This window comes from Acomys russatus, chromosome 20 (genome assembly GCF_903995435.1).
Source record: "Acomys russatus chromosome 20, mAcoRus1.1, whole genome shotgun sequence".
NCBI lineage: Eukaryota > Metazoa > Chordata > Mammalia > Rodentia > Muridae > Acomys > Acomys russatus.
The window spans coordinates 12980906-12996852 of NC_067156.1; the positions used below are offsets into that span (position 1 = coordinate 12980906).

General features: G+C 45.1%; 1 protein-coding gene across 3 annotated transcripts in view; it reads left to right on the forward strand.

The window, feature by feature from the left end:
- The first annotated feature begins 5493 nt into the window (after positions 1–5493).
- The window catches only part of Mapre2 (microtubule associated protein RP/EB family member 2), a 144346-nt gene continuing 133892 nt past the window's right edge, over positions 5494–15947 (forward strand). The window contains exon 1 of one of the 3 annotated variants that reach the window (XM_051163777.1): positions 5494–5591. Coding sequence is in view for 1 of the 3 variants with exons in the window: in XM_051163776.1 (XP_051019733.1) it covers positions 6987–7022 (36 nt within the window). In the remaining 2 variants the exon portion in view is untranslated. Of the gene's footprint in view, positions 5601–6866; positions 7023–15947 lie in introns of those variants that run through there. The other 2 variants (XM_051163778.1, XM_051163776.1) reach the window with 2 other exon arrangements.

The window sequence follows — 15947 nt, forward strand, 5'->3', positions numbered from 1 at the left end:
CCCTGTTTCTTTTTATTGAGGAATTCAAACCATTGATATTGAGAGTTATCAATAAGCAGTGTTTATTGGCTTCTGTTATTTTGTTGTTATATTGTGGATTTTCCTCATCTTTCAATCTGCTGGGAAGGTATTATCTATTCCTTTTGTTTTCTTAAGTGTGGTTAACCTTTTCAGACTGAAGTTTTCCTTCTAGTACCTTCTGTGAAACCGGATTGGTAGATAGAAATTGCTTAAATTTGTTTTCATTGTGAAATGTGTTTTTCTCTGTCTATTGTGATTATAATAGGCTTCCAGAACTTAGCACAAATGACACTATATTGGAAGTACCAATCTGATCTTATAGGCCCCAGCACCTACATATCTTTTCTCTAACTGTGTTTTTGCTTTCTTTTTGCCTATGTGGAGGAATTTCAATCCAGCAGCATGGCTGCTCTGGCAAGAGATCACATCCAAAGATCTTCTAGATCTGTGTGATCTGGTTGGAATGACACACCTTTAATTCCTCTGGTTGGAACATAGACACGCATTGAGTACACACCTTTAATCCCAAACAATGATGTCTAAATGAGGGGCATACAAAGTGACTTAAAGTGAAATTGAGTGACTTATCAAGACCCTGTCTCAAAACAAAACAACCAAAAGGAAAAGAGCTGGGGCTATGGTACAGAAGAGTGATGGCCAGGCGTGTGCAAATCCCTGTGCTATCCTAGAACTGGAAAAATTAATGAGGGTGAGGAAGGTGAAAAAAAATCAGACAGTTGAAATTTCCTTTGGCTACATCTGTTCTAAGCAGCATTAGAAATTATTCACCCATCTGATTTCTTTATGTGTGATTTTATTTCCAGTGTGTCATAAAATGATAAACACTGCTGTCACAGAATGACTTTTGATCCGTTGGTATACTTTAAACAAAACCTATGTTTCATAAACACATTATGCAATGGGCATATTTCTTCTTCTCTTCTGTTTCTTTATAGAGGCAGCAGGGTTGGCCAATGAGTAAATCTAGAAACTAGAGAGACATTTAAACTGGGATTCATGACACTTTTTAGGCAACTCACAAATATTGCTACCAGGGACCCACACGTGCTTTGGAGTCGGTGGGTTTTTATTGTAACTCACAGGGACTAGGTGCTGCACACATCAGCAGGCAGTGGTCCCTGCAAGCTGTCATCCGAAGGCACTTTTACCATCCATCTTAATAAATGCCATCAGAGCTTGGTAATGAGCGCCTCCATCTCAGGCTCACGTGCTATTAGCCATGTATTTGTAAGTGGTCCTCTGTGCACATCTCCTGAGGTTACAAATCAAATCCAAGACAATATTACAACTTAGCAAAGATTCAAGGGGGTGGGGATCAGTCAGCCATGGGCTGGGCAAAAAGCTCATGACTTACTTAATAAACTGTGTTTCCTTTAAAATCCCGTGTGCTGGATGTTTGCAGAAATGTGCAGCAGAAGCTGTTAGAATATTAGGGGACGAATATGTTTTACAAAAGCATTTGTGGGGAAATAGTTTTATATAGTGTAGTCATTGACATATGTATTTAGAGATAATAAGAGATTGAAATAAAAAACATGGCTCGGGCCGGGCATGGTGGCACACGCCTTTAATCCCAGCACTCGGGAGGCAGAGGCAGGTGGATCACTGTGAGTTTGAGGCCAGCCTGGTCTACAAAGTGAGTCCAGGACAGTCAAGGCTACACAGAGAAACCCTGTCTCAAAAAAAAAAACAAACAAACAAACAACAACAACAAAAACATGACTCAGTACCCAGCAGCATATAATATCTTAAACCTGCATTTTATTCTAGACATTAGTGTTGATCCCTTATAAATACATGAAGTATAGAAAGATATATGTAGCAGATTTAGTTGATACAATCTTAGCCCTTTAGCAAAACCCCAAAGTTTTCTGAAAATCGCTTTATTTTTACCACATTGTTTCAGCAAACTTTTCTCATTTGTGAAAGGCAATGCTGCCATGACCAAGACCAGAAAATTCTTGGTCAAAGGCATAGTTCAAACAAGCATGTGGATGACCTGGGGTGTTTTTATACTGATTACTTCCCCCCTCACATTCTTGTTTTAAGACTTCATTCTTCACACACACACACACACACACACACACACACACACACACACACACATCCAAGTCTTTTAAAAAATCATAAATGCCATTTCTTGTGTTGTTGCAGCCTTGCACATTTAAGGTAGGTTTGCTACCTCAGAAACAACCATGACAGTATATCACAGAGGAGTCTACATGACCAGTGCCTGAAGTAGACTGTTCTGGAATAGAGCGACTTGGAGTCGACTGACAAGTATTCTTTCTTGTTAATATTATATGACAACAGCACATCATTAACAGCCCCCAAAAAAATACCACACAGCACTGCATTCACCCAACTGGGAATTTCTGCTAACCTCCTGCTACAGTTAAACTATCTTCAGTTTAATTTTATCCCTAACTTTGTCTAAATGGATCTCCACGGGTGGTCACCGAATTTTCTACTTTTCTATTCCCTTTGAGTGCATGGTTCCTTAATGTTTGAACTTACCACAACTTCCTTTAAGCAATGAAATGTGAGAAAAGACTTGTGTCGTTTGTGAGTGAAAGCACTCAGGTTTGGTGGGCACTTCTTCCTGCTCCCTTTCCTGTTGTGTGCTCGTGGAGCTGTCAAAGAAATGAAGCAGGCTAGAAAGACAAGTGTTTTTTTGTTTTTTGTTTTTTAACAGCAACATAGCCTGCCCTATCCTGAAGGACACAGTCTCCCACACTGCTCATCCTCCTGGCAACACAGCTGCTCACGTGGCTATTGCGCTGGTAAGTCACATTCACATATGAGTTGATGACAGTCATTGTTGAAGACAAAGTTTAGAGGCCATCCCAAAGAACACCAGGAAGATACTTGAGACAAATCATACTGTGTGCTCCACACCCTTGCCAGATCCCTAGATCAGTAGTGGAGGCAATGCCCAATGCAGACAGCCATCTTGTTTCAAAACAGAGAAGGTATCGGTTTTATGAGTGGAAGAAGTTTAATTTGGAGTGCACTAAAGGCTGCGGGGAAATTCGGTGGAAATGCATAGCAAGTATTTGGAAATGCAGACAGGGACCTGGGAAGATGTTAAGGATGGGTTCGTAAGTGATCTCCACACATTTGAAAACGGAACTAAAGCACGAATTGATTTTGTGAGGCACTTGGTAGAGAGAGGAAGAACTCCTCGTAGAAACACCTATATTTGGGGCGCAGAGAGAGGGGGCTAAGCAAGGAACGGGAAGTATGATGACATCGCCATTCATCCTGAGAGCTAAGAATATCGGGTCTTCATTAATAAAGCCATTTACATTTAAATTTCAAGGTTTTTAATGAGGAGGGAAGCTGTACATCTCTGTAACAATCCATTTACTAGCTCCAATATTACAATGGATTACTCACTCAACGGGCAGCTGGGCATTCTCTGTAATAAAAAGCAAAATGATTTTTTAATTCAGTGTCTGAGAAGCAATATATCACTATTTAAAGTAGAAAATGAACTTTGTGAACAAGTATGATTTCCTCTGCGCTGCGGCCAGTTTTCCTTCCTTTTGACCACCGACACGTCTGCATGTCTGGTGTGCTGTAGGAATGGCCACTGTGTGGGGGGGGGGGCAACCCTTTTATTCTTACACCCATTTCACACCAGACTCTTCCTGCTGTGGCTTCCTGGGCATCATCACATCTGCCAGGATGGCCCCAGCAGTCAGTTAGCTCCCACTTTCTGAACATTGGTGTGTCAGGCACTGGAATAGGTCCAGGTTTGTTCTCACTGGACCTGCAACGTGCTAGCTGGGGATGTCTGGCTGTGGTGTTTAATAGGGTCTAGAATCACCTAGGAGACAAGTCTCTGAGCACCTTTGTCGAGATTGGATTAACCCACATAGAAAGACCCCACTGTAAATGTGAATAGCACTGCCGGTCAGTGGGGGTGCACGCCTGCGATCCCGGCGCTCAGGAAGCAAAAGCAAACATATCTCTGTAAGTTCAAGGCCAGCCTGGTCTACAGAGTGAGTCTCAGGACAAACAAGGCTGCACAGTGAAACCCTGTCTCAGAAGAGAGAGAGAGAGAGAGAGAGAGAGAGAGAGAGAGAGAGAGAGAGAGAGAGAGAGAGAAATGTGGGTAGCACCATTCCATGGGCTGTAGTTCCAGAATGAAGAAAAAGGAGAAAGCAAGCCGGGCAGCATTCACTGTTCTCTGCTTCTTCATCAGGGGCCTCACACTCCTGCAGCCGTTTCTTCCCTTTCTGTGAGGGAAAATAAACCCCTCCTCCCTTGGGTTGCATTTGCTGGCATTTCTCATAGCAACATGGAGACTAAATTAATACCAGTCACATCTTACAGCTTGAGAGTTGAGTAGCCAAGGCGTAGCAAAGGCTAGGCAGTGTCAAAGAGTGTGCTGTAAACCTCGTACTTAAAGAATGATCCTCAAGCCAGGCGTGGTGGCGCACACCTTTAATCCCAACACTCAGGAGGCAGAGGCGGGCGGATCGCTGTGCTTTCGAGGCCAGCCTGGTCTACAAAGCGAGTACAGGATAGCCAGGGCTACACAGAGAAACCCTGTCTCGAAAAATGATGATGATGATGATGATGAGGAGGAGGAGGAGGAGGAGGAGGAGGAGGAAGAGAAGAAGTTGGGTGAGCATTGTACTAAACCAACTCCTACCAGGACTCGATTTAATGAACATTGCCGGTGATGCACTGTTCCACTTAACAGGGCAGGGTGAGGACCACAGAATAAAGGGTGTCCGTGCTCTCTGGTGACTAATGGAAGGAGTTCCACAGCAGTTTGTTTCGGTGTCAGACAGAGAGTATTGTGACCATCAGGAGTCAGGACCATTTCCAAGAGCAGCGGATACTGAGCCAGGTACTGAGGCCAGACCATTTTCTTAGTTCATTTCATTAAAAACAGCTGCTGCTGTTCCAATCCGACAAGTGGCCACACCAATAGTCTTCCGGAGTGAGCTTCCCCAGTCCGGAATCTATTTTCCAGCTAGAACGCAAACATCAAAGGAACTGAAAGGTAGATTTGGAACCTCGATGCAGCGCCTTAATTACAAAACCATTAATCGCGCCATCCGACTAAGAGGTGCTTCTTTTAATTAATATTCGTGACAGAAAACAAAAAACAAAAAAAACTAGTTTGCCCCCTAGAAGTGGGTGCAAATAGTTTCGGGTGCCAACAGACCCCAGGCGGGGGTACTTCTTTAAGGGTGGGGCGTCGCCTTTGGATCTTTTCTGCAAGGCTCGCCCTCCTGCTCCCGGCTGGATGCAGCCATCAGCCCTCTCCATTTCTCCCCAGGCACTTTTCCCTCAGCTACCAGTTCAGCCCGTCTGATCCATAGTTCCTCCCCAGCTGGGGTCTCCACCTGCACCCTACACTCTGGGAAAAGGCGGCGCCAGGGGGGGGGGGGGCTCTCTGGAGTGGACTCTGACGGTGGCAGACGGCGAGTCACGTGAGTCTGTGGAGGCGGAGCGCGGCTGGCTGAGGGGGTGGAGAAAACAAAGCCCCCAGCTGTCAGCAGAAGAAGGAGGCGACAACGCCGGAGCAGGTGAGTCAAGTACGTTCAAAACTATACAGCCCTGGCGCACCCCTACACCCTTTGCCCTGGGTCGGTCCCTCCCAGGCTTCTCCTACCCCCTCCCGGATCTGCAGACAGCAGATCGCCAAACAAGCGGATCCCAGGGTCTACGAGCCCACCAAGAAGTTATCCAACCCAGGGTGTGCACCTACAGGTCGCCCTCTCTTTGGAGGGGCGTGGGGGGGGCCGTGAGGGGGAGTTAGAGCGGTATAGCCTTAGGAGAGGAAGGAGGTGAGAGCTGCCACGCTGGCAGACACAAAGTGCACTGGACGAAGAGTGTGGGCTGGGGCCACCAAAGAGAGGGAGACTTGTAGGTGCGCGCCCTCTGTGCTCAGACCCTCCAGCTGGAGGATTGGGAGACGGAGGCTGAGAGCCTCCGGAGCTTCCAGAAACTGCGCACTTTGGGCCAGATCTAGAAGTGCCGCGCGCGTGCACTGTCTGGAGTGCATTCCCGAACCTCCAAGCTCTGTTGCCGTCCCTGGTGCGTCCTGTGCAGGGACAAGGGTCGCTCGGCCAGGACCGATCACTCCTGGATCCGGAACTTGGGAGCTGGATGGGTGGCAAGGAAGTAGGCTGCTAGTCTGCGCCCAAGTGGTTCGGCAAGCAGCACTTGCAAAGAAAGAGAGCTACTCTGGTTTGGAGGGGCATTCTTCAGTCTACCCTTCCAAATACTGTGCTGAAGCTGGAAGTGATGCCACAAAGGCCCAGAAAAGGGGTGGGCTCAAAAAGACCCTCCTCCCTGAATCTGAGCCTTAGGCAACGCGGACTCCCGAACTCAAGGGGTGACCCCTTGAGTTACTTTGTCAAGCCAGTGTCAAAGGCGCAGCTGCAGCCTTGAAGGAAAGGGGCTGTGGCCGATGGGCCAGGAGCCTTTGTCTTAACCTCCAGTCCCCTTCTGTTAGTCCCCATTGGGCCGTGGCGTGCTGAGTAATTAATATTCTGAACATTTGCAGTCTCTTCACCTCAGCACGAGAGGGCCCCTGCTGTCCCTCCTCTGCCCCCTCCCCACAGAAGGTGTTCACCACTTCCTCGCGTCCAACCCTTTCCCTGGGAAAAAAGAAAAGAAAGTGATCCGGACCCACTAAGCAAAAAAAGAAAAGATGACTGCCAAAGGCACTACAAGAAGGGCAATACTGAAATCAAGGGTTAAGTGCCCTCACCCGCGCAGGGCGAGGAGTGAAGGAGTAGCAGGAACTTTCGTGATTAGCATAAGTATCTGCCCCTGGGCCGCGGTGAGGGTGAGAGGCGGAAGCTCTGCTTGAGCTTAGGTGCCCGGGAAGTCCAGTCTTGAGTGAGGTCTGAGGAGGATCTGCTTCTACTCTGAGAGGACCCCGGGTGTGCGACTTGGCGGAACAGGACGCTAGAATGAAACAGATCAGAGATCAAAGGGTAATCAGAAAGGTAAAGTGGGGTGCTTTCTCTTGGACGCTAGACTTTTAACAAGCAATGGGGGGAAAGGGGTGCTCGCCCAGGCAGAGTCCCTCTTGGAAACAACTAGCTTCCGCTGTCACTTTTGTCTACCAACCTAAAACGTCCCTTGGGGAAGAAAGAGTGCCCTGTGCCACTGATCTCTGAAACAGGGTGCTCTTTGGGTAAGCTTCACTAGAAGGCTTCCTTTGCGTATGCAAAAAAAAAAAAAGATGGGGCCTCCAAGCTCTAATTTCCAAACTTGGCTTCGTCATAGAATCACCTGTGGAGACTTTGGGAATTCCTGGTCTCTCCATCCTAAACCACTTAAGTTGGATTGTTCCGCGGGGGCGGGGGGGGGGGGGGGCAGGTGGATGGAAGAGAGCTTTGCGTTATTAACATTAAACAAAACTTCCAGGCCACTCCACTGAATAGCAGATTGAGAACCACTTTGGTAACAGCAACACGGTTGTGAGACAAGATGCCACTTTAACTACTTGAGTGGGTGAGAGAGAGAAGGCACTGAAACTGGGATGCCAGTGACTCACACGGTTAGGGCAGGTGACTGTCATCTGGAGGCCTGGCAGGTTGTGACATCTCCCCACAACACTATTTGCCCCTTCCCTGCCTGGGTCTGGTTCTTGCTGGATATTTGGAAGTTCACTGTCCATGCTCAGTGTGTGCACTGTTGTTAAGGGAGACTATAGAAACTTTCCTTCTGGCCATGACGCATGTGTGGCAGGCAGCAGGGAAACCCAGCAGAAATAAACCCTGAGCAGCCTGGTGAGTCAGCAGACTGCGCTCCAACGCCTGCCCGGTGAATAGGAAGTAATTATGGCTTGTCATTATTCACGCGTGTGCGAGCGTGTGCACACACACACACATACAGTCCACTCCTTTGAAAGCACATCTTAGTATCTGATCAGGTTGTTTGCTTGTCAGAGCCCCTCCCTCTTCCAACACCCCATCCTACCTGTTTTCAATAATACTAGCTGCTATTAGCAGGAAAACTGAAGCCAAGTAAACAGCTTGTCCTTTCTTTTGTGGAAGGCATATTCCACAAGGCTTTTGGGAAAGAAATACAAAAGAGGAATTTACAGTGTACATTTTAATTTTTTTTTAAAGGCCTTACACGATTTGATCCATTCAGGGCAGAATTCGGTGAGCTGCTTACATAGAAATGGCTACACCCGACATTTCATACAGAATTCTCTCTGTGTGTGTGTGTGTGTGTGTGTGTGTGTGTGTGTACCACTTGAGTGCACCTGTGCACACTGGGGGTTGAACGTAGAGTCTCGTGTGCTGAGCTGCATACATCCAAAGCTTATGGTTCAGCTTCAGAAAGTCAAAAAAGACAATTTTCACAGTGTTCTCTCATATTCAGATCCTGGGCTTTAATTTTTATATTGTGTATGTGTATGGTGGGATCATGAAACTAGAAAAGAGACCGTGAGAGTGAAAGAAAATAAGAAGGGAAGAGGAAAGAATAATAGACCACATGGGACATGAGGACAGGAGGGACATGAGGACAGGAGGACAGGAGAACTTCTGGGGGGTGTAGAGGATGTTACAGGAGGGGAAGGAGGAAGATGAGGTAAGAGGACCAAAATGAACAAAGTATGTGTGCCACAAAGGAAACCCATTATCTTGTAGGCTAACTTTGATTTTTTTTTAAAAAATAAGCTAGTTTTTTAAAGATGGCAAAAAAAAAAAAAAAAAATCAGGCTCACATCTGAAATCACAGGACTCTGGAGGCTGAGGCAGGAGGATTGCCATGAAATTTAAGACCAGCCTATTTTTTAGAGTGAAGTCTTATCTATAAATAATAAATAAATAAATATTAGCACTCAGAGGATGAATCTCAGATATCGTATTAAATATACTTTTTTCGCTCTTTTGTTGTTGTTGTTGTTGCTGCTGCTATTACCTTTTCTTGCTTTTGCTCTCCTTATGTCACTGTCACTCATTATGCCATTGGCCAAATTATTTTTGTCCCCTTTATCAACTTCTTTCAGGAGACCAGCACTGCCTGGCAGATAGCAGGCACTGGATACTGTCAGACCTGTTACAGTACCGGTATACACTACTTGGGACTCCCAGGGACCTTTGTGTCTTCAGGCAAAGTCACAGGGTGTGGGGGGGGGGGTCGATGAGTCTCTTGGTCTTAGAAATGCTGTTCATTGGTTCTCAAGACTATCAAGAAGGTGAGGAGACCACTGGGCAACAACGCCTCCTAAGTACGCTCAGCTTCATTCATTTCTGAGTTCTATATTCTGGACGTGTAGGAACCAAAGTCCTCACGTGGCTCTGAAATGCTGTCAAGTGACAGCCAATAAGCTCACTGAGATTCTTTGAGTAACAGTGTGCTTTGAGCATAGCTAATAATTGTTGTGACGTTGGAATCACACTCGTGGATCAAAGGTTCATTTCACAGAAGTCCACTCTTATAGGAAAAGAGAAAGTCCTGACAGTGAGTGCCTTAAGGAATTCATTAATCAAGGAACAAGTTTAGAATAGGTTAATAGTTAACCTACTTTTATTCTCATCTGCCACTGATCTCCTTAAAATAGAACATGAATGTAGCTTGCAGGTTTAACACTGCTTAACATGTACAAGCACCTGGGCTCGATGGCCAGGATGTACACATGAGAATAAGTGTGTATCAATATATTTTAAAGTAGGAATTTCATTTTATTCTGACAGGCACTACCGCTAAGGAAATAAAGGCTTATAGGATTTTTTTCAAAGGCTGGTATGATATAAATAGATCCATTCTGACTTTCTGAAATTTTTACCATCTTTGGGGGAGCTATAAGTAACTGAGGGGTTGCAATGCTATGCAGAAGATGGGGTGGAAAGATTATAAGAGCTACAGGTGGGAGACTGTTTAAGGCAATAGCATTTTGCAGACATAACAGGGTAGATCTGCTTATGAACTCACAGAGACTGCGGATGCCGCCCACAAGCCCTGCACAGGTTCAAACCAGCACAAAGGAGAGGAAGTGAGCACAGAGCCCTACCCCTTAGCCAGAAACCATTTTAAAAATGATAACTGCTGGGAGAGGGAAAAAAAATCACTTTTCTTCAAGTGCACTGGGTATATCAACCAGCGTCCGGGGCAGACTTCATGCTCAGGAGTACTTGGCCAACACAAAAGAGACTTCTGTGTTTTTAGCCACCTTTTTCTTTTTCTTTTTGTTTGTCTAATTGGTTGGGTTTTGTTTTGCTTTGCTTCGTTTTGTTTATTTGTTTTGTTTTGTTTTGTTTCTTAAGAAAGGATTTCTCTGTGTAGCCCTGGCTGTCCTGGAACTCTCTCTGTAGACTAGGCTGGCCTCAAACTCAGAGATCTGCCTGCCTCTGCCTCCCGAGTGCTGGGATTAAAAGAATATGCCGCCACCAACAAGCTGGTTTTTGTTTGTTTTGTTTTTTTCAGAAAGGGAGAGAAAGAGAAGTTGGAGTGGGTAGGGAACAGGAGATCTAGGAGATGGGAAATGGGAAAGAATATAATAAAAATAGGCTGTGAAATTGTCAAAGCAAAAATTCTATTTAAAAAAAAAATCCCATAATTACTGCTGGCCAACTCTATGCCCTGGCATACAGATTGAAATGAACTTACATTCACAGCGTCAGACAATTCAGGGATCCACAGACTATGGGCCACCATCTGTTTTTATAAGACCAATCTTTATAGCTTCTCATAATTGAAAAACGTCTAAGGAAAAGCATTTGGAGACCCTTGAAAATGCTGTGAAACTCAAATTTTAGGGTCCAAAATAAAATGTCAGTGGTCCTATCTCATCCTTTTTTTAACATGTCCCCAGGCCTTCTTTGGCACCACATCTGCCCCGGTGGGGGAGCTGTATGGCGGCTGTGTTGTCCACAAAGCCTAGAACATGTGCTGCATGTTAAGAGGAAAGTTTAAGGCACACATCTACTTTACCGTGTCTCACTGTACTCCGATCTAAATAGCCCTTGTCCACCTCATCCCTTGCCAGTTAATGCTTTCCTTCTAATGACGGAAACAAAACCTACTAAAATGAGGTCACATGATCACTAAAGCCAGAAGAGAAGTTTGTTTTCACACTTTCTTGTGCGTGTGTGTTTGCTTTGTAAGAATGTAGATTCTACTAACACAGCTAAACATGGAAGTTGTAACCCTAAATAAGCCCAAAAGGACGCAATAGTGGTCTGTCCTTGTTTCTAGAGTTCTAGAAAAAAAACAATGTATAATAATGCCCCCTAGTGATCTCAAGCTCTTTAATGATGGAGACTTCCTTTCTCACGGTATAGTCCTGGCTGACCTAGAACTTGCTCTACTGCAAGCTTCTGGCCTCTGCCTCGTGGTGCTGAGATTCCAGGCAAGCACCACCACACTTTGTCTTCCATGACATATATGTACTTATTGTTTCAGCGTGTGAAGACATAATTCTTCTCAGACTGTTTTTTCAGTTTTCATCATTACTTTATACACTTACAGTGTGGCCGGGAAGCTTGGGGGAAATGATACTACTTTTCTAAAGTCAAAAATAAACAGAGAAAATAATATCTACATGTAGTGTCCCTAATTCTGCTGGGGCTGACATTACATCATGCATGTACAATTGCTCTAGACTTTTCAAATTCAAAAATAGATAAAATAATGATGCAGGAATTCGCTGGACCAATTACTACTGATCGGGGTTCTAGAAGAAGCTGCAGGTGAAAAGAACAGCTGTGTTGAATGGAACTTGTCTCCACATCTTACTGTGTTTCCTGTCGGAAGACTGCCTTCAGTCACGGGACTTCCTCCTTTGGAAGACTTGTCACTGCCCCAAAGCTTGAAGATGAGTGTCACTTCAAATAGAGCCACTACGTGAATTGGCTGCCGTTCTCTTCGTTCCTTCCAGTTCTGTCCACCTGAGATTTAGGAAGCAGGCGGTCCCTTTACTCTCTTAGATCAACCAAGTATTATTGTAAAATTTGACCTGAGCCAAATCCTTTCTAAAACCAAAACTCAAAAATCATAAATGCATTCTCTCCCATCTAGCATTTCTGACCATGATGCTGGGTGACCACTGACTTCAGAGAGGTTCTGCCCACTAGTCCTCCTGGAGTAACTGAGAATCCGCCCTTTAGTAAGATTCCCCCAGGTGGTCCACTAGCGACAGTAACCCTTACGGACCTGGGCTTGGAGGAACACTTCCTGGCCCCTAATAATTGCCTCCACCCACTGATATAGACCCACCCATCCCAACAGGACAGGGCTGGGGTTGTAACTCCTTTCAGTGAGTCACTTGAAGGCTTCTACATCCTCTGCTGCACCACCATCACTCTGGCACATCCACCATCACTCTGGCACATCCACCAAGCTTGACAGGGCAAGAGTTTGTAGTCCGTTGGTGGAACAATATTCCTGTTCTAATGCCTGTGAGATCCCAGTACCCTTGAGGAATCAGACCTTACACTGATGTGAAAGCTATCAGCTGGCAGGGTTGGGTAGGTGGTAGGGGAAGAACGTGTACATAAAAGTTGGCCAACAGTGGGTAGAGAACACCTTCTAACTCTAGAATCTAGAGGTTGGAAGTGGTACATTGCCTGACAGATGCAAGGCTGTTTTCTTCCTGAATCATAATATTCATGTTTTCCCCTGTTTAAAAAAAAAAAAAAAAAAAACTACATATTTTATATCTTTAAAATACCAGGCTGTGACTTTCTTTCCCTTTGTCCTGCCGCTCACCTGTCGCAAACACCATCCAGCCCATGCGTTCAAAGAGCCCCGCCCTGGGGATTCCTCTCCCTCATCCCCAAGCTGTTAAAAGTGCATTTACGTTGATGCTTCTAACTAGACACTAAATACGCTAACTATTAAGACTGGAGAGATGGCTCAGCAGTTAAGAGCTCTTGCAGAGGACCCCGGTTTAGTTCCCAGCAACCCCATTTGGTGGCTCACAATTGCCTGTAGCTCCAGTTCCAGGAGATCCAATGCTGTATTCCAGCCTCTACAGGCACGTGTTCACATGAGGTACACAAACTCATACAGGCAACACACATACACACACAGCACACATGCATAAACTTTACAAAACATAGTACATAATAAGCAACGAAATGGCACTACGTAACTTGGCTTTTTTTAATGTAGAATGGATATTTTGTGGACTTAGGGACAGAGAAGGGAGGATCAGCCCTTAGCCCCGTGGTTTCAGTAGCTAGGGCTCAGTTAGGGCTTTGAAATCAAGTTGTGCCCCCAAAAGAACCATCTGTTGGATAGAGCTATTGTTCATCTTATTTGAAAAGAACGGGAGCCTCCTGGTACTAACCAACTTCACTCACAATCACCCACACAGACTAAAAGGAGTGTAATTATATTCGAGGATCTGTGGCCTCTTTTTTTTTTTTCTTCTGAGAGTCCGTGTCTATCACCATGGACACCAGCTGCTGCCCACTTGTGCATCTGAGTCCGGCTTCACCTCCGTTGGGGAAGAGTGCACTAGGTTTTCTTTCTGTCCTCAACTTCATCTTCCCAGTGTATGAGGTGACACCCTTCAGGGTGATTTGCTCAGACCTGGGACCTTGGGTGGAGTTCTGAAGACTCATCTTGACACCTTTGAGTGTGCCCTGTTGGGCAATCAGATGCGAGTGAGCCAGCAGCTTGGGTGGAACAATGGTTGTGTTCTATGCCTGGAAACATCAAGCCGGGCTCACTTGAGTCATATTTTCCCTTGGAGTTAGGTGCCCATCCCAAGGGAAAGGAATTCTTAACTGACCACTTTGCGGGAGTTGTTTCGGAGTTCGCTGCTAGAATCTGAAATCTCCATGCATGTTTTAAAAAAAAATTTTTTTGAGGTTTCTTTTTACACCTAATAATGTTTTGTGTCTAAGCTGCTGTTACCCTAATAGTAATTCTGTCTGCCTTTGCCTGAGAGACCCTGTACCTTCATTTCTCTGAAAATTATGTTTGTTGATCATAAGCAGAGATACTAGAGAATTTTTTTTAATTAAGACAGCAAATCCTGGAGACAAGAAAAATAGAGAAATGATCGCAAAAGGAACATCGACTAAAATGCCCCAAGGGAAGCAGGAATTAGGATCAAAAATGGCCATCCCTAAATCCCCCTCTTCAGTCATATCTAACTCCAAACAGTGATTTGGGTTCAAAACTTTCTCGAGTCAGATACAAGATCATCCATTCTCTCTGTTTTCCTCAGTCACTGTAAGGCAGTCTGAACTGGTGCTCACGAGACCAGGCTCTTGCTTCAGCTGTGTGTAAAGTGCAACTCCAGACAGCTCAGGGCACCTTTGTGGGCCCCAGTCTTATCAGAAAATGGGAGCATCATGCCTTCTCCTGTCCTCTGTGCTCTAAAGGGTGGTTAGTAATTCATTTTTATAGTAAAATATAACCGGTAATGTATTTTTTTTCCTTTGAAGAACCCATGTTCTTCAACATGTAGCTTTACTAATCTGCTGGTGTACTGAATTATTTAGTTATACTGGAATATACAGCAGGAGTAGTAAGTTCAACTATCCAATAATTAGTGTACATAGAGTACCATGCCAGCTCCTCAACACCCTAAAGCAGTGTGATTCCTGGCAGAGCAGATACATTATTATGAAAATCATCTGCTCATAGCCAGATGTGCTGGTGTACACTTGTGACCCCAAAGAAGGAGGCTGAAGGACTATTGTGGGTTCTAAACCAACCTGGGCTACATATAAGTTTCAGGACAGCCTGGGTTACACAATGAGCCTTCGTTTAAAAATAGAATAGAATAATTAATCAATAACAATGCAAAGACATCTTCTCAGAAACTTCCCAGCTGTTCACACATTCCTGCCCATGCGATGGTCTCCCATGAATGGTTACCATTACATCCTCCCTCTTCAATCAACTGGGCCTAGAAATGAAAACACTATCTACAATATCTTTCTGAAGATGAGGGAAAAGAGGGAAAAATCGGAACTAGCAACCAGACCTAGCACTGTGCTGTGTCCCCCTTCATCCCTCAAGATACAGAGAAAGCAAAGGAGGTTACGTCTCTTGGTCTCCTGTCACCTGCCGAAGGCAGCAAAGCATGGAAGAACGAGAAATAAAGAGACTTTAAACGCCTGGGTAAACCGAGCTTGACAAAGCATTTCCTCCAGCCTGTTGAAAAGGGAGTTTCCTCTTTTGAAGGCTGGAATTGAGTTGTCCTGAGTGTATAGAAGTCCCACATCAATAGTTATGACCCGAGGGACAAATGATTGCCTTTTCTGTGGGCCAGGGGCCTGAAAGTTAATGTCTGGTGGAGCTTAGCAGGAACATACGACAAGCGGTCCTTCCCTTCCTGGGCCACTCTGACAGCTTGCACTTTGATGGCTTGCCCGGGACACTTTGCCACTTCCACTGGGCTCAATCAGAGCAAGTTGTGTTGCACCTGCCTTGAATGAACAGCATAATCAGGGTGTTCAAGGAGGTTCCCAGGGGCAGCGCACAGCTCTGAATCACACGCCTTGCATTGTTCTTGCAAAGTAGAATACAGGTGTTTGGGAGCTGCAGGCGGCTTAGGCGATCATTTCGTGTACCCTCTTTTTCTTTTAGATAAAAATAACCATGGAAAATTGTCTACTATAATCACCTAGAAGCTGCCATATTTTTGCATTTTTAGTTTATGCCTTGCTTTGGAAAGTATTTGGAGATTCATCTTAGCTACACCCAGCTCCCATGGCCCTTGAGAAAGCCAGTAAGGTCCTTGCCCCAAGATCTCTTCTGTCAAACTGTATCATAAGATCCCTTAAGATAGGATGTTCTGGGGCAGGAGATATAGCTTAGATCTCTTTACCTGCAGAAAATTCTGAGTCCAATGCCCCCAAAGGAAAACATTTTAAAGAGATTCTCTTCATCTGTTTTAGCCATTGGGTTTTCCTGGAGCTGATTTTACTTATTACTTCTGACTGTGCAAT